Source organism: Camelina sativa, chromosome 11 (assembly GCF_030686135.1).
Source record: "Camelina sativa cultivar CO46 ecotype springtype chromosome 11, ASM3068613v1".
NCBI classification, from domain to species: Eukaryota; Viridiplantae; Streptophyta; class Magnoliopsida; order Brassicales; family Brassicaceae; genus Camelina; species Camelina sativa.
The window spans coordinates 39,500,516-39,524,671 of NC_141890.1; the positions used below are offsets into that span (position 1 = coordinate 39,500,516).

The window sequence follows — 24,156 nt, forward strand, 5'->3', positions numbered from 1 at the left end:
TCTCACTGAGTGTTTATGACATACTCATGCATTTCAATTTGTGTTTGTGGTGCAGGTAAATGCAAAGTGTGATCGTGGAATCAAGGTAACGAAGAGGAGAATGTTCTAGTGGCTTGATTGGTTGTTGTTTGGCTCCTGTTAGGTTGCTAGAGTTGAATCCTTAGAATGTTGTCTAGGATTGTTGGTTCTTGATTTTTGTTAGATTGGTTTATTGGTTTAGTGGTTATGGAATTAATACTGGTTATTTGGTTATTGGTTAATTCATTGGTTTAATGTTTGGTTATTTGCGCTGTTTGGTCTGAATGTGGTTAGGTGGTTAGTGAGTATGATATCACTAAATTATTATTATAAAAAAAACAAATCGGGTCGTTTTATTTTAGAACTAATAAAAATTATTTTTTTCTTATTGGCACATGATTATTAGATTACACTTGTATATTAACAAAAAAAAAATGGACAGATCGATTACAACTAACTAGGTACTAACCCGCAATAGACCGGGGGCTGAACATTTTATTTTTGAAATTTTTTGAAAAATATAATGGTTTATGACAAAAATTGTTGGGTTAGAATCTTTGGAATTTTTTTCAATTTTTAAAATGTTTATTGAGAAAATAACATTAATAGAAAAACTGAGGATATAACAATGAATAAAAGAGTTTAAAACTTCGTTTAGAAAAAACAGACAAATCCTTGCTATAGTTCTGAAGTAAGTAAGAATTTGTAACTAACATGTAAACAGAAAAATTAAATATAGCTTGAAAACAACATTCATTGTTTTTTTTTTATGGCTTCCCTTTGTTATCTGTAATAAGCACCTTCAAACCTGCTTTTGATTTCACCCTAGACATTACCACATAGAGTTGTCCATGAGAAAAAACCGGTCTTGGTAAGTACAATACTATATGGTTTAAACTCTGACCTTGACTTTTGTTGATGGTCATAACAAAAGCAACTGATAAAGGAAATTGTCTTCGACCCATCTTGAAAGGCAATCTAGTGTGTGATGGCGATAATAGCATCCTAGGAATAAGCACAATATTGATTATCTTCTCATTATTGTTTTAGACACAGGATCAGTTGGGGTCATGGTAGTAGCGGTTTGGAAACTGATCTTATAGCGTTCGTGTGAAACCCGATATTGACCAGTTGATGGATTTAGTCCAAAAGTTTGGATGATTTTCCACGACCCCTCAGAAGCTCCATCCTCGAATTTTTTGATCAAGTCCTTTTTAACAGCAGCTTCCATCCTATCATCCTATATGAAACAGAAAAAAAAAATTAAATAAAAAAATAATGAGCATATAATATATATTTATATATATATTTATATATATATGGAAAAATAACATACCGCTTCATCAGCTAAGATGAATTCCATGGATTCACCAGCAGTAAGTGTAGATTGCCTCCACATATGTAGAATTTTAACGCGTATACGCCATGAATTCTTAAAAGGCTTAAGTTCTTTCAAAGGTGTGAAAGGTTTTGGTAAAGCTAACATGTTTGAAGCTAATATTTTTTTAGTAAATGTTTGAATGGATGATTCGATGATGGTCTGTATTTATAGGGTGAAGGATGATTATATGGTTAGGATTGTATTCTAGTGATATTGTTGTGAGTATCTTTTAAAAAGATACGGTATTTGGTTTTTTTAAAGAGTATATTCTTCTTTTTAGTTATAAGAGGATAAAGATTTTGTTAAGAAAATATCTTATGATTTTTTTTTGTAAAGAAGATAAAGATTTTGATAGTGGAATAAAGTTTTTGAGACGTGAAACAAATTAATGGATGTATTTTATGAGATTTTTTGGTTAAGAGGGTAAAGATTTTGTTAATTCTTAGGATATTTTTTGTTTCGATTTTTTTGTTTATGTATTTGATTTAGTTGGATTTATTATCTATGTAACCCCGCTAAAAAATAGGTTGTGTAGTCGAGTAGGATTATTAATTTTAAATAATTACTAAATTACTAATTACCGCAAAAAAATAGGTTGTGTAGTCGAGTAGGATTATTAATTTTAAATAATTATAATTACTAATTATCTTTTATAGCCTCTATTGTTTTAGCCTTTCTTTAACAATTTCTAGTGGCAATTACATGTAATTTCTTACACTTTTTAAGGTTACTTTTAATTTTGTACTTCTCAATTAATATATTTGGATAAGGAAAAAAAACAATTTTTACTAAGCTAAGTGCAGCCTTAAAGCATGGATTTAAAATACATGATCTATCTTCTTTTCTTTAGTTTTAAACCCAAATTATTACATTTATATTTAGCTGATTTGTTGGGTACATATTCTTCTCTCTCTCTTTTTGGTGGAACATATTCTTCTCTTTTACAACTAACCTTCTTTTTATTGTCTTTTATTTTGAATTTATTATGTCATTTTATTATATTATAATAACAAATAAAACCTAAATGTTAATTCTATGTAATGTTTTATAATAACAAATAAAACCTGATGTTTGTTTTACAACTTTTTCTCAAAGTTAAAAAAAAAAAAAAAAAAACTTCTTCACAACGTCCTCTCTCCCAAGTCTTAGAGCATGAGCATTGGTGTCCCATGGTTTTCGGTCCTCCAAATTTAATATTATTATTTTGAAAGTTTCTTATTTTTAGTATGAGCATTGCTGTCTATTTGTATTTGGTCCCCCGAATAAAATAATAATATTTTGAAAGTTTAAATATTAATTATTTAAATTAAAAAGTATATTCACAGTAAAAATTTAATAAAAATAAAACATATAACATTAACATTGAAAACATAAAAAATTACAAAGTTACAAAAAAAGGCATGCCATATCAAGAGGTCATACGAAGCTACCGCTTCCAACACGATTTTTTGGTTGATCGTGAATACATGCCTTTCCAAGCCGTGGGACAATTCTTCCACCCCCAATGCATACAGTCAATGCTCCCAACCATACCGGGAAATCCACGCTGTTCATTCTGATAGAGTAGTCTTTCTAGGTCCTCTGGTATAGGACGTCTTAGGTATTCATCGCCAAACACTTGGATGATGCCGGCGGTAAACTCGTGCAAACATTTTCGAGCTGTTGAAGCACCAATTCGTACGTGCTCGTCAACACTGTCAGACGAACTATCATATGCCAATTGACGAATTGCTGCAGTACATTTTTGTATAGGTGATAGACCAGCCCGTCCGGTTGCATCCTGGGTTTGGTGGAAATATTCGACTTCGGTAGAGAGATGTTGCACAATACGCATGAACAATGGCTTGTGCATGCGAAACCGTCGCCGGAATAAATATTCTGGAAATGTTGGAGTGTCACTGAAATAATCATTCCAAAGATTATTGTGGCCTTCTTCCCGGTTTCTCTCGATAAAAATCCCTTCGTTTGGCTTCTTTGGTTCCAGAATAATATGCGAAACATATAATTTTTTTGTAAATAAGCATCAAAATTATCACCATCATCTCCTTGGTAGTGATAATGACCATCATCTCCTTGGTAGTGATAATGACCATCATCTCCTTGGTAGTGATAATGGTTTGAAGATGATCTCATTTCAAATAATAAAAAAATTTAGAAAGAGTCAATTTGTATTGAAGAGAAAGTGAGATCTTGTATTGAGGAGAAAGAGAGATCTTGTATTGAGGAGAAAGAGAGATCTTGTATTGAGGAGAATGAGAGCTCGTGTGAATGTTTTGTTGCTTTGATATTGTTTGGTGTTTCATTATGGTCGCATATATATAATGAAAGACTAGTGAGCTTCAATGTGTAACCCGTGATGTTTTCTTTGGTGTTGCATTATGGTCTGCTTGCAATGTGTAACCCGTGACATTAAAAATAAATACTGCCAAGAAACATAGTACATCCTGACTCTTTTACAAGTACATAATGCGAAGATTCAAAACCCGTGAGCCTCAACTTTATAATGAAGAATCTGTGACTCTATAGTGTAAAAACAAGTACAAATACAAAGGCCATTACAAAAGCAGAGTCATTACACCCTAACTAAATGTCTCCAATCTGGTTTAAGTAGACATGAACAAGATACCTAGAAGACCTACCACAATAGCCATTACACCAACAACCAGGAAATCAGTTACATTTCTAAACCTATTTTCCTTACGTAGCTCAGAAACTACATTCTCTAACATAACCATCTTCTGTTCAGTTGCATAACTCTGATCCCTAACCTGATTGATCTCTGATTCATAGTCATTGAAGAAGGTTAAGTAATCTACCTTCTCAGCCATCACTTCATATCGCCTATCATTGTCTCTCATCTCCTCCATTACAGCCACATCCCACCACTTGTGAATATGCATCTCTCCATCATCAACATTTGGACATGTGAAGAACCTGCAATAAGTAACAGAGTTATCATATATAGTAAAACTTAAACTTCAATAACATTAAAAACAGAACAGCTAAAATCACATACCTTCTGTTGTAGCAGTTGGATAGAATAGGCTGAGCACCACAGTAGCATACCTTGGGGAATCCATGCTCAACCTCAGGTTGAGGTGGGTATTGACTCGGTTCAGCATTGATGAACGTACTCTCTGCTTCATCCATAAGAATCAAAGCTTCTATTTCTCTCTCTGCAGTATCCTCTGAGTACCTATCATACTGATATGATGAATCAGGCTGAGAGTAGCTATAGTCTTGGCCCATTTCTGAGTTAACCTGAAGATAAACAAGAAGAAGCAGATTAAACTTAATAGAACAAATGTTAAAAAGAAATCACAATCTAATTAAGTGAGTTAAGACTTAAGATAATAATACAGATAACACAATATATTGATAAGATAATAGACTTATATAGATTCAGTTTAAAACATGGAATACAAAAGCCGAGTTACAAGAACATGAAATACAAATCAAACAGGAAATACAATGCATAGAAACTTAAGCAAGAAATACAAACAACAAACACATAGTTAATATCAGAAATACTAGGACACTATCTTGTTCATGATAACTTCTTCACTTGCATTCAAGGATTCCTTTTTGGCTAAGAGAGTGTCTAGGATGGCCAGCTTTTGTAGTTTCTCCTTTTCAGCCAATTCCTCTTTCTTGACATCCCACATGCTCTTATACTCAGCAAGAGTCTTCATGTTTGTGGACTGAGCATTGTTCCTCTTTGCCTTTGCAGCCTTGATCCCTTCTGGCCTTTTCTCATAGTCCTCAACATTGCAGCTTGATGCTTGTGAACCTTCAGCAGCTGGTTTCCTCTTTGTTGCAGGCTGAGATGGAGGCGTGTTAATAGCGTTAAGGCTGAGCCATTTCTGCTCATACCTTAACATACACCAACAATGTTCAAGGTTAAACCTCTTCTTATGATCAGAGAAGTAGATATCATGTGCATTCTTTAGGATATCATTTTCAGAATGACCAGAGCTGTTCAGTCTCTCTACAACTACCATTTCCCCACAGAACTTGTTAGTTTGGTCATTTATCTTGTGCCAACGCTGCTTGCAATGTGTCACCAGCATCTGTTCACCACCATTTCTAGCATGAGGAGAGTCAGTATAGTACCGGCTAATCCTTTGCCAGAAGCTTCCTTTCTTTTGTTGATTTGCAACAATGGCATCCTTTGAAGTGTTGAGCCATGCAGAGATCATCATCAGCAGGTGCCCATGTCTTTCTCTCCTTGCGCTCCAATGGTGTTTCTTGAGAAAGAGGTGGCGCCTCAGAAGGTTGGGAGCTGAGAGGAGGCATTTGTGACATGTTCTGTCCAGAAGGTGGATAACTTTCAAAATGAAAGTTTTCATTTATACCACCTTCTTCTTGACTGTTAAGAAGGTTTAAGTAAGAAGAAGACTGATAAAAGGGATTCGTAGAATCCATATGAAGAATCTTAGAGAATGAGTAGAGAAGAGAAGGGATTAGATAAGAGAATGGATTAGATAAGAGACGCGATTAGAACTGAGAAGGGGTTACAAAATGAAAGAGATTTATGATGGAAATAGAAAGAAGATGGTTGAGGTTTAATAGGTTAAAAGGTAACTTGCAATAAGTAACAAAACATAATGAGCTAACAACCATAGTCTAATCAGAAGATGATTGGGGTTTAATAGGTTAAAAGGTAACTTGCAATAAGTAACAAAACATAATGAGCTAACAACCACAGTCTAATCACAATTTATGACAAGTACACTTCACAAAAGCTATGAAGTAGTCTTTACTGGCTCATTCAACTTAAAGGTGGCATAAACACATATGAAGAAGAAAGCTATGAAGTAGGTATTACTATGGATGCATTGGTGTCTTTACTTGCTAATTCATTTTACTTGATAACTGCATCAGTAGCATTCAAAATTCCCCTTGCAATTGATGGCAAAGCAAATAATAAAAACAGAAACAAGTCATCTAAACCCAATAATAAAAACAGAAACCTTACTTGCAATAGTAAGTTCCTGAGCTGCGTTTGGTGAACTCTCGAACAATGGAGGAAGACTAGTGAATTTGGTCAGAAGAACCTGAAGAACATAACAATTAAAAACCACCAACATAAGAAAAAATCATCACCGTTCAATTGCAATATAGAATTAAACCCTACATGTTTTACTCACATTCACAATCCCTTAAAATAGAAATCAGCACTTACACTCTTCTTCTAAAAGATCTCTCTAATAACCTAATTTTTTCACTTCAATACATCAAAGCTATCATAGATTCGAGACAAACCCCATCAATTCACCTAAAATTCAATCGATAAACCAGATATATATGCAAAGAAGAGAAATCGAGACAAATTAGGGTTCAAAGAAGAGAGAGAGAGAGAGAGAGAGATGTATACCTTAAGTTGAGAAAACAGATCACTACAGGTATCGTAATCCTTCCTCGCAAACGCCGCCTTGAATCTCTCAAACTGCTGTGAAACTTCTGTTATATGTGGATCCATTGCTTAACCCTACCCAAAGACTTCTCCCAATCACTACCTTCCATGTGTCCAAGTAGACGGACAAAAAACGTCGCGTTTAAAGAGTCGATTCTTCAGTATTTGGCCATTTTTGATTTAATTTTAAAAAACAATTGCCGGGAGACGGCCCAAAACTACGCCATTGCACATGGTCTCAAGATGCAACAACTTGCAAGTGCATATATCTCTTAAATTATATTCTCTAGCGTTATAAGAGCAAGTATTATTGTATTTCACTTAATATTATAAATAAATTTTCAATTGATTCAAATATATAGTTATGTGAGATTTTATTATAGTTATTACTTATTAAGAGAATTACACTTTTATTACTCTATTTTAAAAAAGAAATAAGTGTGGTTTAACGTTAAAATTATTGTTTTTAAATCCATTAGCATCATTATTTATAGTTTAGAAAACAAATAATACAACGTAAAGTACAAACAAGGTTAGAAAGTGTTATATATATCTTTCTACCTTTAGGCCACATAAAAGCTTTGACAGGTTCAGAGACTAAAAATAAAGAAAAAATTTTGGTTCAGGGTGAACAACTCTCATTCACCCCCTCTTAATTAACCAATCAGAATACAACAATATCCCATGTCATATTATATCTAAATAAATAAATCAAAATTAAAATAAAAGAACAAAACAAATTATGTAGATCTTTTTATTAATGAAATTATGTCGGTTTGGGTTAATAAAAGAAAATTATGATTTAAATTTATAATTTTAAAAATTATATGTCGGATTGGGTTTATAAAAGAATGGTTAGGATTTAGATTTTATAATTAAACAAAATTATATGTTGGTTTGGGTTTACAAAAGAGTTGTTAAGGTTTAGATTTTACAATTAAATGAAATTATATGTCGGTTTGGGTTTATAAAAGAGTGGTTAGAATTTAGATTTTACAATTAAACAAAATTATATGTCGATTGACGATTTGGCTTTATAAAAGAGTGTTTACGGTTTAGATTTTACAATTAAACAAAATTATATGTCGGTTTGGGTTTATAAAAGAGTGGTTAGAGTTTAGATTTTACAATTAAACAAAATTATATGTCGGTTTGGCTTTATAAAAAATAGTGAAAGTTTAGTTGTCATAATTAAAAACTGTAATATAATATTAAAATTAACAATTTCAAAATTGACTGATCTATAAAATTTGTTTTCTTAATTAAGATTTGTTTCCTTTACTTTAAAGGGGTGAATAAAAGAGGGTGAATAAAAGAGGTTCACCCATGGGGTGAACCCAAAAATTGTCCAAAAATAAATATGTTGTGCTAAACTTGGTACTTATATTTTTAAAAAGGGAAACAATATACTCTTTTAGAAACTCTATAATATTATTAGTTATCAGGACAACATAATCTCAATAACTTGGTGCGACGATTTTATGAACTTTGAAAGTATATATAGTTCGTGTATCATCACTCTTAAAATGTTGGAAAATGTTGGGGCGAACTTTTTGTTTACCATTACGGATGTGGTTTTGCAATATCAAAAATATTATCAACCTACACCAAACCACTACATCCGCCAACACTGACTAGGGTTGCATCGACCAACATCAACAATGCATCGATCGATGCATGTTCAACATTTCGCCAAATACCTAATTGCATCGATCGACAATTCCATGGCATCGACCGATGCTCCTAGGTCTTATCGCGTCGTCCTCGCACTGCATCGATCGACGCACATGCCAAGCATCGTCTTTTCTGAAGCTCCTCGCCAGATCTTTGTTCTTAAACACATCAAACTCGATCCAATGCCACAAAGAAGTCACAAAGCCCCATGTGACTCAAAAACATTCTAACAAACCAAGGAATCAACTAAATAACACATGAACACGAAAATATGAGAAATCTCAAGCTTAGATAAGTCATTGTCATGAATTCACCTTTGCAAAAGAAGAATCTGACCAACTAACCACGAAGAACAGCTTCCCTGCTAGCTTCTAACATCTTCCCAGTTTCAGATCTCCCAAGAACAGCTAGAAATCTCCCAAAAACTCACCAGGACGCTCAAGAACACTTCTTCTCTTCTTTTTCTCTCAAAGACGACTAAACTAGACTAAGGACGACAAAACCTCCTTTTAAACTCGACTTCAAGGGTTTTCCTAACCCACAACGCAACCAAATGAGCGTTTAACTTAACTTGTCTCGCGAAAACGGACCTTTCATCGATCGATGCACCTTCCAAACCGGGAATCCGGTTCGCGGTTGTTACAAGAAGGTCAAATGAACGATGTTGTTTCGCGTAGTTAACTCATAGGTTTATGGAACTATGTCTGGTTAAGGTTTTAAATTTCTTGCTTTGTTTTTAACCACATGATAGTGAATGTTATACATAGATGAAGATGGAGAGGATGCGAAAAAGTGAAAAAGATGTGGAGGAAGAAGAAGAATATGACGAAGTAGCGGACAATGAAGATGGTGAGAAAGTATCTAAAAATATGAAAAACGATGAATATGAAAAAAATACGAGAGGAAGCGGTCCTCGCACTTCCGCTGCTCATTTACGAGGCATTAGCGACAAATTCGCAGGACAGGTAAAATGTTTTGCTAATCTATTGCAAACTTCCGATGATTTTGCGAAGACAAAATCGATAGCAAAATTGCTATGGATAAGCGATTGAATTGCGAAAACCATAGCAAATCCATTGCAAAATGAGAAAATAAATTATTTATAAATATTTACAAAATTTAATAGAATTATTCTGAAATACATTTGAGTGTTCAAAAGGTGAATTATTCTGAAATAATTTTTTTTTATAAATACTTATAAAACTTCACTCTTTTTTGTTGAATTTCACATATCTTTTGGATCCATCTAAAATGTCTTATACTTCTCTATGAAGTGAATCAACACGTTTAGTTTCGATAATTACATTAGTATTAAGGATTAAAGGAATTATAGTTTAAGATATGGCAGTGAAACACAAATAGTTGGAGATGTATTTGTCTCAATGTAATGAACATATACAAGATATTGATCATATTCATAGGGAAGTATAGTAGACGATATCTAATGATTAGAGGAAGATGCAAAATCAGACAATTTCGAAGGGTACGACGATAGAAAAGTCTATGATAAGACCTTTGAACATTATAATATATTTGAAAGTTAATTTGACTAATTATTTAAAATTATTTTGATGGTTTTTCTAAAACAAATATTCAATATTTGTGACAGGAGGAACCTCTTTTCTTAGAACCTTTGAACCTCTCTTTCTAATGTGTTAAAACTTTTTTTTTTTTTTTTGTAAACTAGATGAATTTTCTAAACTTAGTAATACTAATTTAAATTTGCATAAGTTTAGATTTTCATAAGTTTAAATTTGCAGTTTGCTTTCTTAATTTCAAAAATGAAAAATTAGGTATAAACAAAAAAACAAAATGAAAAATGCAATATTATTATGATTCAAAGTTAAGAGGTTGCGACGGAAAAAATAGTTGCAAAAGCATCGCAAAATTGCAAGGGATTTACTAGATACAAAATTGCAAGGAATCTGCTATTGATTTAGTTCCTCGCAATTTGCGGTTAATTTGTGAGGGAATTATTTTCTCGCAAAATTTGCGAGGGATTTGCAACGTTGACCAATTTGCGAGAAGCGATTTGCGAGGAAAGTCAGTTTCTCGCAAATCTCTCGCTTTTGTTGATTTGCGAGGGATTAGCTATATATATGTCCATCACAAAACCATTGTTTTCTTGTAGTGACATATGTGTTATTGGATAATTAAATATAAGAAAAGAAGATTGATTCATTATTCTTTAATCATATTTGATTTCTTAACACAATTGATTTTTATCATTTCTAAAATTGTGTATTTGAAATCAATTTTTTTGCCTTAATAACAATTTAATATTTTTACAAGATTTTTATAGCTATCATCAATCGTATATGATTTCACCAAAGTATATCAAATAAACTCACGCGTAGCATAACCTAGTATTATTAAAGATTGGCACCAAATAGTTTAATATTGGGATTGTTACTAGATTCTTGGAATATAATTAATTTACATTTTCATTCAACACACCGATAAGATTGGAGCAACTAATTTGGCAGTTCTTTTTTGTTTGGATGTCAATTACAAGCCAATGCGTCCAATAATAAATCTATATTGTGTTAAATTTGGGCTTATCTTGAGCTTCCTATTAAAAACTAATTGGCAATTAGTGGATTGGCTCTACTTCTGATTATCTTTTCAAACTTCAGATGTGGGACTTGAATTGTATCCCAACAATCTCTCCTTCAAACCAAGAACCACATGTGGGATATTAACACGCCTCCTCGAGATAATAACTCCAACTCGAACCGATCCCACTTGGACCGATAGTAAACCCTTTCTTGGGCCCCCATTACTTGGGTTAACAAGAGGCATGTTTGTATCTACTTTTCTACACTACAAAAAAAACTCTACATTGATAGCACATTGTTATAGCACGGTTTCCTCAACTGCTATTGAAGGTAAGTTACAATTTTGGTTATTATATAATAGCTTTTTAGTAACGCTATAATAATATTTCAATAAGCGGGAAACTAAAATCTCTAATTCCGCCAAATACTTAGGCAAAAATTAGATTTTTTGCCTTCATTCTCTTTTCCTTCTTTCTCGATAAACCCTATGAGATAAAAAAAACAATTTGCCGCATTGTTTTCCCTCTTTCTCTCAAACCCTAAAATTGGTTCCGCCGTCACCTCTGTCACCTCTGTCGCCTCCGTCGTAGAAGGTAATCAGCCGCGATATCACCGGAACTATCGGCAGCCCTAATTACACCAATATCTGTCATCGTTGAGCTCAAATCGAAGGCAAATGTCTATCTTACTCTGTTAATTTTTTCCTTTACTTTGAATTTATTACCGAATCTCTTCTTGTTGCGTCTGAAAATCGTTTTTTCACAAACTTTGATTTTTTGTGTCTGTGTTGGATCTGTTCTGAAAATCCGATTTGGTTTACCACATGCGTATGTGTTATTATATGTTTTGGTCGAGAATCTCCTCTTATTGCATGTCTGTTCTTTGCGAATTTTTCTTAAAATCGAGTTTGTTGGATATGTTATCTGAATCTGTTTTAGCTTCATATGTTCTCTGAATCTGCAGATTTATTATAACTTTACTGATTCTGTAATATTATATTGTTTTGCAAGTGTTGTCGAGTAAAACAATGGGATTTTGAAGCTTATCTTTCTCTCTTATCACACAACAGGTTAGTACCATCTTCTCTTTGATTCTGTAAACCAATCGAGTTTGTTGTCTTTTTTTTGTGTGTGTTTTCAGATAGCTTGGTTTAAAATATACAGAATTATAGAGATTGTTTTGATTGAGTTATATATTATATGTGTTTGAGTTATTATATGTGTTTGAGTTATTTGTTAATTGGTTCTAAAGGTTTAAATTAAGGTTAGAACTTAAAATGGTGGACAAGGATTGGGTGCATCTTTGCAGGTAAGAATTTTAGTTATGTAGCTTAGATGTTAGTAGGTGTTTGGAGACATTACTTGGTTTTTTTTTTCGTTAACTCTGCAAAAAAAATGAAGAGCTGATCCTGCGTATGAGAGAGGGGCTACAAATTTTGTACGAGCTGTCTCTGCGGATATGGGAGACGTTGATTTGATTGTATGTCCTTGCATTGATTGTCATAATATAGATCGGCACGCTGGCAGTATTGTAGTTGATCATCTGGTAACAAGAGGAATGGATGAAGCATATAAGATGCGGTCTGATTGGTATCATCATGGAAAATTGAATCCAGTGGTTGATGGTGAAAGCAATCAAAGTCAGTGGAATGATGAGATTTTTGGTTTATATCAAGCTGCTGAATATCTGGATGAGGAGTTTGCTAATACGGATGAGTTTAGTCAGATTGCAGAGGGTGAGGATTTGAAAGAAGATGAGTTCCTTGCAAAGCTTGCAGATGCTGAAACAACTTTATATCCATCATGTGTCAACCATAGCAAGTTGTCAGCTATTGTATCACTGTTCAGACTAAAGACACAAAATGGCTGGTCTGACAAGAGCTTCAATGATCTGTTGGAGACATTGCCGGAGATATTACCAGAAGATAATGTGCTGCACACATCACTATACGAGGTGAAGAGATTTTTGAAATCCTTTGATATGGGTTACCAGAAGATTCATGCATGTGTCAATGATTGCATCCTATTCAGTAAGAAGTACCAGACGCTTGAGAACTGTCCTAAATGCAAGGCTTCAAGATGGAAGACTAACATGCATACTGGAGAAGTAAAGAAAGGTGTCCCTCATAAAGTATTACGGTACTTCCCCATAATCCCACGCTTTAAGAGAATGTTTAGGTCTGTGGATATGGCTAAGGATTTAAGGTGGCACTTTAATAACAAGAGTAACGATGGAAAACTCCGCCACTCTGTGGATTCAGTCACATGGGATCAGATGAATGCTAAATACCCTTCATTTGCATCTGAAGAAAGAAATATGAGGCTTGGACTTTCCACTGATGGATTTAATCCATTCAACATGAAGAATACCATGTATAGTTGATGGCCTGTTATGTTAGTAAACTACAATCTGCCACCTAACTTATGCATGAAGAAGGAGAACATCATGCGTACATTGTTAATTCCTAGTCCACAACAGTCGGGTAATAATATAGATGTCTACTTAGAACCACTCATTGAGGATCTAAAACATATGTGGAACGATGGGGAGTTAACATATGATGCCATTAGTAAATCAACTTTTACTCTTAAGGCAATGCTGCTATGGACGATTAGTGATTTTCCTGCATATGGGAATCTTGTAGGCTGCAAAGTAAAGGGTAAAATGGGATGTCCTTTATGTGGGAAAAATACAGAAAGTATGTGGTTGAAGTTTAGTAGAAAACATGTCTACATGTGCCATAGAAAGGGTCTGCCACCAACACATAGTTTTCGGTGGAAGAAGTCTTGGTTTGATGGAAAAGCTGAACATGGGAGAAAGAAAAGAGTATTAAGTGGGCAGGAAATTTCTCAACACTTGAAAATTTTCAAAAACAACTTTGGCAATTTGAAACAGTCTACATGTAAGAGAAAAAGGATGGCATCAACTGGATTAAGTTCTGATAGTGAGGATTTATCTAGTGAATCTAAGGAAGATGAAGAGGAAGAGATAGACGAGGAAGAGATATCAAGATGGAAGAAAAGGTTAATCTTTTTCAAACTACCTTATTGGGAGGTGTGTTAAGTCTTTTGTCATGTTCTGTTTTATTGATTTTATCAATTAGGCTTTGTTTGAGACTTATTTTTGTTTATTGTTTGTGTGTTGGTTAGGAGCTACCCGTAAGACATAACCTTGATGTAATGAATGTGGAGAGAAATGTGGTTGTGAGTATAGTATCGACATTGTTGCATTGTGGGAAATCTAAGGATGGTCTTAATGCTCGCAAAAATCTGGAGGTCCTTCGTATTAGGAAGGAATTGCATCCTAAAACACAAGGAAAAAGAACATACTTACATGCAGCAGTTTGGTCTTTGTCCAAGGGAGAGAAAAATATATTTTGTAGGCGACTTTTTGATTTCAAAGGCCCAGATGGATACTGCTCAAACATATCAAGAGGCGTATCACTACAAGACTGGAAGGTCACAAGTCTGAAATCCCACGATTATCATGTGATAATGCAACAACTTCTTCCAATTGCACTTAGAGGTTTGTTACCCAAAGGTCTGAGGGTAGCAATTATATGCTTATGCGCATTCTTCAATCAGTTGTGTCAGTGAGTAATTGATAGGGATCAGATATTGGCAATGGAAGCTGAGATTGTTAAAACTCTTTGCATCTTTGAAAGAAATTATCCTCCAAGTTTCTTCGATATCATGGTGCATTTGACAGTACATCTAGGACGTGAATTTCGGCTAGGTGGTCCAGTTCATTTTAGATGGATGTACCCATTTGAGAGGTATATGAAAGTTCTTAAAGACTATGTGAGAAACACTGCAATACCAGAGGGGTGTATTGCTGAATGCTATCTTTCAGAAGAATGCATCCGGTTTTGTAGTGAATTTTTGAAAAAGACTACAAATGTTCAAGAAAATATGGATAGAAACACTTTGAGAACAACATGATTCTGGAAGGACGTCCAATATCTGCAGGCACTCCAATCACTCTTACTAAAACGGAGAAGAAAATGGGCCATATGGCTGTCATACAAAATATGGCTGTCGTTGATCCTTATGTTGAGTAAGTGCCACAAATTTCTATTTATGTATATTAATTATTATGGTTGTCGTTCACCCTTCTTGTTTTTTTTTGTTATCTTCCAAGTGAACATCTGCAGCATCTACAAGAATCGAATGGAAGATGTAGACGAGATGCATCAAGTTTATGAAGCTTGCATACTCAGAATTTTGCATCATGGCTAAAAGAACAGGCTAGTTAGCACTGACTAGTCATAATATATTTGTCTTGTTTGTTTCTATAGTTTTGTCTGATCTCAATCAATTTCTTTTTTTTTTACAGATACCTCTTGATTCCAATAGACATGAGGAAACACTTAAGTGATTGGCATATGGTCCTCGTAGTTGTGCACGGTCGTATACAGGTTATATTGTGAATGGGTAGCGGTTTCACACAGTATCAGTTGATAACAAAAGTCAGAATAGTGGTGTCTTTATGAGGCTACGAAAATTTGTAGGTCTAGTGCAAAGGACACTTCACAAGTGATGGATTTGGTTTCTTACTATGGGATAGTAACTGACATTATATTGTTGGACTATAATGTGTTTTACGATCCTCTCTTCCGTTGACAATGGGCAGTAAGGGGAAATGGAGTTAAGGTAGAAGATGGTTTCACACTTGTTAACCTGAATCATAGTTAGGTCTCTTTCTCAAGGGATCCATACATATTAGCCTCTCAAGCTAAGCAAGTGTTTTACCCAAGGGAAAATGAGTCATCGAGTTGGTATGTGGCTATGAGAGGTCCTTCAAGAAGATACACTCAGAAAGAATTTGAAGATGGAATAGCAGACATTAGGCCATTGCCACCAGATATTGATGTTGGTGTTGACTTGGATGAATCTGAAAATGAGCGAACAGATTGTGAAGGAATATATGTGTGAAATGTGTGCTTTGTCTTCTGTCTGTTAGTTTTTTGTGCTTTTTCTTCCACGTTTTTTATTTTCTTTTGATGACAAATCATAACCGGTTTATTGTGTCTAATTTCCTCTTTATTATGTCTAACTTTCAGGTGAGTTGACATGACACGTACAAATAAAAAGCGTGGAAGAAAGGGTGATGATAAGAAATTCAATGAGGAGGTACAATTTGTGCGTACTATTGAACCAGAACCTGTAGAATCTGGATTCCAACTACCAGATGACCATCCTTTAGAGGATCCAATTACAGAGCATTGGTTGATGCAGAACCTGAAGAAGAAGAACCTGAAGGTGAAATTGAATTATTTGTTCCTGTTGAAAGAAAGAGTAAGAGACAGCGAGGACCAACACGGATGAAAGAAATTGCCAAGGATCCAAATACCAGGAGTTCAAGTACTGTACACTATGATGGGAGAGCCTTATGGTGAAGGGTCAGTTAAGATGGCATCATATGTAGGCGCATTGGTACGGAAACACGTTCTAATCACAATTGATCGTTGGCCCAAATTAGGTGACGACATCAAGATAGTTCTCTGGAAATCTATTCAGGTATGTCATTTTCATTTACTTAGTTAACTTCGATCAAATACACAAACTTTTTTTCCCTGTAATGAATGCAGGCAAGGTTTGCAGTAGATGAAGGGTATCAAAAGGTTGCAGTGCTGAAGCAGATGGGATGTTTATGGAGGGTATAAAGCAGGCATTGTCAAATCGATAAGAGAAGCTAATACTAACCAAGAGAGGATGAATCTGCGACCTAAGAATATATCTCCTTTCGAGTGGCGTAAATTTGTCAAATATAAAACTAGCAATGAATTCAAGGTATGCATCTACAAATAAATGACTTTCTTTGTTATATCATAGATTACATAATAATTATTCATCTATTAGGTTATAAGCGATAGCTATAAGGAAAGAAGGCGCAAACAGATTCTTCACACATGTAGTCGCAGAGGGATGGATAGACTAACAGAAGATATGGTCAGTATCCTTTTAAATATATCCATTTTTAGGATGGTCATTCTACTTTTAAATACTTGTTCTTTCTAGTAATTTTTTTTTTGTTTAGAAAAAGGAATCTACAAACCCATCAGAGGTGACAAGGCTAAAGGTCTGGGTCAAGTCCCGTACCAAGAAAGATGGTACACCAGTGAATACGAATGCGGCTGAAAAGATTGTGAGTTATATATTTTGCCTTGCTCTGATGGTTTGAATATTGTTTGTGCGTTGTGTGATCATTTGAAATTGTAATTTGCAGCTGAGATTATTAGTGGTACTACACCAACTACAACCAATGAAACAGACGATACACTTGTCCAACTGTTAGGACCTGATAATCCTGGTCGAATGAGGGCAATGGGAAGAAACATGTCTAAGACCAAATTAGCTTGTCTCCAAGTGAATCATAAGTGTATGGCTGAATTGCAAGATAAGCATGTTCATCTCCAGCAAAAGGTCAATGAATTAGAAAATATAATTGACTTTCTCAAGAACAAGGTTAGACACTTAACTATTTATGCATTAATTAACATGCTGAATTAGCATCCAAGATTTAACTATGCTTTTTTATTTGTAGCAAGGACAAGACACTGAAGTTGGTGAAAACTCAGCTGCTAAAGTGAGTAATTTATATAAGATGCGTGATTATTTATTTGTTACTATATACTGTCTGATATGTACTCTATTGGTAATTTTATAGACTGTGAACAAAAAATCACGACCTAAGTATGTTTTGACTGATTGGACTGGTGGTGATGCAAATGTTGCTGAGGGACGCATTATTTCTTCTGATCCGGAGGAGTTAGTGAATGGTTGTCGCTTAGGCCCATCAGATGTTAAAGTTTTGGTTGAAACTGCTATTTTACCATAAATGTTCCTTTGGAGACCTGCGCATAACATGTTGACAGTTGATAAAGCTGTTGGACAGATGATTGCATGGCCTGCCTCTAAGTGTGTTAACTTAGAAAAGGAGCTCGAAATTGAAGATATTACACCGTAATATTGCTATAGTATCATGGCTGTAGAATTATTTGGAAGAATGATTAGTTAACATAATCAGATTGTTGTGTTAATGACTTTGATAGGGACCAATCACAAATTCGCCGAATAAATGCATACTATTGGATTTGTCTGCAGATGATGTAGTTGTTGCAGAAGGACGATGGCAGATGGAAGAACCAACAGCATTAGTTAACGACATTCCTATCGGACCAATTGCAGTCAAAGTATTTGTTGATAAGGTGTTTCAGCCTGAAACATTTATATGGAGGCCTACGGTTGATGTGGCATACCTTGAGGACTGTGTTAAATCTTTTGTAGCATGGCTTGCCAGCAAAGTTGTCATTCAATCTGCACCAGATGCATCAAGTCAAAAATCCTCTCTCCAAATGTCTGAAAGTAGTGAGAAAACTTCAGGAACAGGTTCAAAACATACTACTGATAAGTCTCCACCAACAGGTCCAAAATCTCATGTAAGAAAAACTCAACTTGCTACACAAGCCCCTCTTCGAAGATCTCCAGTAAATATTCTTGATACATCATTTTAGAAAACCATTCTAGTTATTATTCTATCTGTTGTAAACTGGTTAATATTGTTAACATGGCAGCGTAAAAATGGAGCTGTCAAGGAAAATCAGAAGTGCAAGTTACTGGATATTAGTGGAAAGAAGCAGGTTGTTGCTGAAGGACGAGTGCATTCAATCGACCCAGACCTTAAAGTCCACTTTGTTCGCTTGGGGGAAAATGCAGCTAGAGTATGGGTTGATGTAGTAAAGATAGATGATGCAGCAGTGTGGAGGTCATCAGATGAAATCGAGGTACATGAGAGATGCACTCGGTTCATCTATTGCTTGGCCGATGGATAAGTTGGTCATCTTTTGAGTTTATGAAACTAAGGTAAGTAATTTGTGTTATGTTTGTGTTTTCGTTTAACATATGATAGACTGCTACTAATATAAATAACTGATATAATACATTGTTGCTTGTTGCAGGGAATGAAGAAACTTTGGTCCAAGTTAGCTAGTTTTAATTAGTTAAGACTAAGCTAATTACTCAACTTACATATGCCTAATGTTATGTATTTTGGATTCAGACTTTACAACCTCTGTTGAATGACTTTGTAGACTTCTGTTCTGAATGTTGAATTGGAGACAGGTTTATGTTTAATAATTTAAATCTCTACTTGTTCTGTTAATTGGTTTATAGATTTAAACAGGTTTATAGCTTTCTGGAAACAAATATAATTGGACAAAAAAAAACAATTCAATTCATATATCATAGCTCTGATAATTTGTTCTGAAACAATATACTACAGCTAATAAAAATGCTATAAGTATATTATATATAACAATTCTCAAAAGCTATTATATAAGAATATATTATAGCATTGAAATCATGTTGCACCACTATATTTCAAAGCAAAAGATAATTGCTACTGTAGAAGGACCTATGATAACAAAAATCTACGTGTTATATAATAATAAATAATAGCTTCGAAATATTGCTATAGTATCTTTGCCAATCATAGCATACGCAAACAACACTATCGTATGGGTGACACCTACCATGGCTGTCGATGTCACAGCATTTGCGATTTCGCTGTGAAATACCTACCATAGCAGTTTTTCTGCGCTAACAATGTACATATCTCTTGTAGTGCTAGGTCCACAAGAACTTAAACCTTGGGCTCTGCTACCATGTTAAATTTGGGTTTATCTTGGACTTCTTACTAAAAATCAATTGGCAATTAGTGGATTGGCCCTAATCATTTATATATTAATGATTATATTTTCAAACTTCATATGTGGGACTTGGATTGTATCCCAAAATATTGAAAGGAGAAGGTTGTTTGACAAAAAAAAAAAGGTAGGAAGTTAATAGAAAAGAAATTATTTTCGTCGAAAGAGAGTCATTCTTGCACAAGGCATCATTCAAAAGGAAGAAAAACAAATATATATATATATATATATATATACAAATTTGCCTGATCCGCAACCGCAAGACGATTTAGAGTAGATAAAATGAAATTATTGTTGGAAAGGAAACTGATATTGAGTAATGTGCATAGTCGGAATTAGATACCAAAGAAGGATCCTTTTTTATGGACATGGATACAATATGTATATATCATGGCAAGGCTAGTTTAATATAACCACAATGGTGTACCACATCGTTTGGAATCTCATGAACAACCACAATGGTCAAAAGAGTTGTATTCAAGATTGGTAGGTAATTTGGTTGACGGGTGATTCATACAACAATCCAATCTATTTGATCATGTCTCATATCAAGAATCATGTTTACTGGTGGTCAAGAAGGAACTGATCGTGACTGATAGATCTGGGAACCAATGTGAACAAATGATGGAAACAAGGCTGACGATTATTATAACTCAAAAAGAGAAGAAGAAAATATTAAGGTTCAAAAATGTTTTCGATTTATATTGATTAAAGGTCAAAAGAACTAAATCATGATGAAAATAACGTTAGTTAGAAGAATCACGCATCAAGTAGGATCAAGTCGAGCTCGTTCTCCAATGACTGCCTACACTATCCTCACCAGTCACCAGTAATCCATCAACACCAACTTTTGCTTCTTCTTTGTTAGCAAAAAAAAAAAAAAAAAAAAAAAAACCAACTTTTGGCTGCACGACGAACAAATTTAATTTTCTAGTAGATTTTAAAAATCCTTGCAGAACAAAATACTTCGAAACAAAATTACGTCGTCGTTTCATTATAGAAAGATTATAAACTATAAACAAATAATAAATTCTACGTCTAATTACTTTGCCAATACATTTCAACATGAACTTTTTTATATCATGTATTATTTGCATAGTTTAATCGAGTAGCTCATTTAATAATCTTAATGTAGTTATAGATTTCTTTTTTTTTTGTTTCTGTCAACTCATAATAATTATATAACTATTGCTTTTTCATAGGCATCATTTAAGAAAATTAAATTAAATTCGACCGTAACTTATTAAGGTATGGGTGTCATTCTAGACAGAGTGAATAGAAAAAGGATGATGACATTATGTATGAACCAGTCACGTAGACATCACGAGTCTCTTTAGTTACAACGAGCAAAAGCTTTGCCATTAAAGCCATTGCTCTAAATTCTTTTTGTCCTTGTCTCTTCGCCTATGGGTTCCTTATACTCCCCTCTCTCTATCTCTCTCTCTCTCTCTCTCTCTCTCTCTCTCTCTCTCTCTCTCTCTCTCTATTTCCCCATACGCCTGTATTCATCGTAAAATTCATACAACAATCCAATCTATTGAATGTACACCGACACTAAATCATTAAAATAAATATGCATTATCTTGTATATGTTTCTCAAAAGAGAAAATCCAAAGTACAAGTGATAACACAACGTTCGATAACATTAGTAGAAAACACTATAGAACAACTTTTAAAATCAGATGCATGTACAAATACATTTCAGTGAAAGAAGAAAGTATTTCTTGATTTATAGTTTCATGAAGCCATATATTTTTTTAGTCCTCTTTATTCAACATATTGGTGTAATCGCATTGGCACATATATATAGAACTTAGGTGTATATAATACGTTAAAAAAATGTTTGTATTTTGGGTCCACGCGTAAGGGGACGTTGGTATAAATACGGAGGTTATAATGGCCATGCAGGTCCATATGGATCCTGCGATCCTCTCACCAACCTACATAAATCTGACCTTTGATATAAATACGCTTTTGTTTTGCATATGAGCACTTTGAGTAATAAATTACCCAACCGATCTCTTTGACATGTCCTGCATGTAACCCATATACATGTACACTTGTGTACTATCTCTAGAAATCAAAATGACTTTTTTCTTTTAGATATATTTTAGGGTATATATTTGTATATAGTCTTTTTTTTAATAGGGTATATAGATTTTTTTTTTTCTGTTAAAATTTGAAAATGAAATTTCCAATAATAGCCACCAATATTCAAATGTTTACTCAAATCTTTGAAGTGTTTTTGTTTTTATGTTATATGTAAATAAGAGAAACTTAGGAAAAAAGGTTATTTCCCCACAAAAATGTGTTAACACAAATAGTAGAAAACAAAAACACCGTTAATACGATTTACCTCACAAACAAAAAAGGAGTGAGAGTGAGAGAGAGAGAGAGAGAGAAAATGTCAGTAATGATCAATATAGCTGTCAAGTTGGATCTTGTACCCATTGCTAAGGACTTACTTTCAATACGGTACGAAGGAGTTCAAGCATTAACGGTAAAACCTAATATACAAAGGCTTACGAATGAATATGCCTTCGAAATATTCTTAGCACCCCAAAAAAAAAAAATCTATAAATATTTACAAAAAAACTACGATAATAATTCTTTTCAAATCTATAACGCAGCTCCACCATTATTTTTGGTCAGTTTTAATAAGCAATGACTACATACATTTAAAACAAAAATTCACTTTATGCCAGAATGTTGAAAAAATAGAACAATTATTGCCAAAGAAAAATGATTAGACAAATCTCTGATGTACGATCAGTAGTAGTTATATATGCTGTTTTGAACTGAATGGTAAAACTAACTTTAAGGGAAATTGGTGAATTTCTGTAGGATATATATTTTCTCTAACAACTTTTTATCTCCAAAAGTTTTTTAACTAATTTAATATGTAGAGTTTACTCAATATGGAAATTACTTGCTTTCGAAACTCACTCGATTGCGGAAAAATGTGAATCAAATGGAAAAGAAGAAAAAGTTATGATGAACATATGACTCTAAGGATTTGGTGATGTGTAGGATATAGTGAAGGGATTACTATGTTCATTAAAAGGGAAGAAAACCCGGATATAGTGATGTGTAGAATCAAAACTCAACGAGATTTTTTCATGATCTTGACTATTTGGTGACAGAAAAACCATCTTTAAAACCTCAGTGTACCTCTACACTAGCAAACGATGTCGACATCACGTGGAAAGAACGAACAAAGAAGGTTGAACACACAAACATCCAACTGAAAAACTAAGCCGAACACAATGATAATTCTCTCTAGGGTTTTTATTCTTTATGTCTCAGCTTTCTTGCCTTTCAAAGACGTGCCCAACTACTCATTATATAGCCAACACAATTCCCTGATCACATAGGAGAAGATTTTTATATCTCATAAGGAAAAGTAATTTTCCTTTTACACTTTTCCTTTTCCTTGTACAACTCCACTTTCATCAACCAATGAAATAGTAGTTTCCATCTTTAATATCCTCAAACCGTCATTTAATCTTGTCTTCTCAAACCTTCTAGAAATTTCTCACGCAAATAAAACAACAGCAATCTTGTATCACTTCTTGTATCACACACACACTACTTCCGCAATCATGTATCACTTCTTGTATCACACAAACACTACTTCAGACAAATCGATACATCTTCAAAAACGATTGATTGCGTCGAGGAATGATGCAAGGGAGAAGAGATGGAAGCTGGTGCGTGTAAGCAGAGAGGAAGAGATTGATTGCTCGATCAACGACACAGAGAGAATGGTTCGTGTAAAGCAAGCAGAGAGAAGAGTGACCGATGATTGATGAAGTCTGGTGCGTGTAAAACAAGCAGAGAGAAAGAGAGATAGTACCGCCTGCTAGTCTTTTGTTTCCGTTTATATAAGATTGGGCCTAGTCGTCTAGATATAGGCTTAAGAATGCAGAAATGTATGGACCTAGTCCATAAATACTAACCAGCTCACCTCTATACCTTCATTCATGGCCGTTTTTAATTATGGAGTTGAAAAACTAATTCTCCAGTTTAGAAGCCAAGGAACACACATGCTTTTCTTCTCTTTCTTTTTGCAGATTTTGAATTTTTTTTATTGATTATAAAATGTAAAATTAGATGCATATCACGGGGAACAAACCACTATTCAAATGTTTATGCTTTGTGAAAATATTTTTTCTAGATGTACCCTATTATCTCTAGAAATCAAAATAATTTTTTCTTCAAAATGAAAAATATTTTTTTTGTTGAATTCTAAAAATTAATTTTTAAAAAAATATATAGTAACCAATATTCAAATGTTTATGCTTTGTGGAACTCAAATCTGTAAGTTTTCTTTATTTAATTAGGTATTTAATTAGGTCTTATATATGTTATATATCTAAATAAAAGAAAATGAGGAAAAAGT

The 24,156-nt window shown here is 34.0% G+C and overlaps 3 protein-coding genes and 2 pseudogenes across 3 annotated transcripts; 2 read left to right on the forward strand and 3 right to left on the reverse strand.

Moving 5' to 3' along the window:
* Window positions 1–1,045: 1,045 nt before the first annotated feature.
* On the reverse strand, window positions 1,046–3,251 carry LOC147935169 (uncharacterized). The gene is made up of 3 exons (XM_087472889.1): window positions 2,912–3,251; window positions 1,355–1,497; window positions 1,046–1,258 (listed from the first exon to the last, which is right to left on the reverse strand). Exons 1-3 carry the CDS (start codon window positions 3,249–3,251, stop codon window positions 1,046–1,048), a joined length of 696 nt encoding a protein of 231 aa, XP_087329015.1.
* A 751-nt stretch (window positions 3,252–4,002) lies between these two features.
* Window positions 4,003–4,648, reverse strand: LOC147935170 (uncharacterized). Its single transcript, XM_087472890.1, has 2 exons — window positions 4,416–4,648; window positions 4,003–4,333 (listed from the first exon to the last, which is right to left on the reverse strand). Exons 1-2 carry the CDS (start codon window positions 4,646–4,648, stop codon window positions 4,003–4,005), a joined length of 564 nt encoding a protein of 187 aa, XP_087329016.1.
* A 281-nt stretch (window positions 4,649–4,929) lies between these two features.
* On the reverse strand, window positions 4,930–5,400 carry LOC147935171 (glutathione S-transferase T2-like). Its single transcript, XM_087472891.1, has one exon. The coding sequence runs from the start codon at window positions 5,398–5,400 to the stop codon at window positions 4,930–4,932; it is 471 nt and encodes a 156-aa protein (XP_087329017.1).
* Window positions 5,401–12,323: 6,923 nt separating this feature from the next.
* Window positions 12,324–15,981, forward strand: LOC104728734 (uncharacterized; annotated as a pseudogene).
* Window positions 15,982–16,688: 707 nt separating this feature from the next.
* LOC147935172 (uncharacterized) lies at window positions 16,689–18,897 on the forward strand (annotated as a pseudogene).
* The last annotated feature ends 5,259 nt before the right edge of the window (window positions 18,898–24,156 follow it).

What these genes read in the sequence shown, in the direction of transcription:
- LOC147935171 (XM_087472891.1), bottom strand. Translation starts at nt 5,400, where the DNA reads ATGGTAGTTGTAGAGAGACTGAACAGCTCTGGTCATTCTGAAAATGAT.
- LOC147935170 (XM_087472890.1), bottom strand. Translation starts at nt 4,648, where the DNA reads ATGGGCCAAGACTATAGCTACTCTCAGCCTGATTCATCATATCAGTAT. An exon ending in TCCAACTGCTACAACAGAAG is followed by an intron (nt 4,334 to 4,415) that starts GTATGTGATTTT and finishes TACTTATTGCAG; the next exon opens with GTTCTTCACATGTCCAAATG.
- LOC147935169 (XM_087472889.1), bottom strand. Translation starts at nt 3,251, where the DNA reads ATGCACAAGCCATTGTTCATGCGTATTGTGCAACATCTCTCTACCGAA. An exon ending in TATGGTTGGGAGCATTGACT is followed by an intron (nt 1,498 to 2,911) that starts GTATGCATTGGG and finishes CAAACATGTTAG; the next exon opens with CTTTACCAAAACCTTTCACA. An exon ending in TCATCTTAGCTGATGAAGCG is followed by an intron (nt 1,259 to 1,354) that starts GTATGTTATTTT and finishes TGTTTCATATAG; the next exon opens with GATGATAGGATGGAAGCTGC.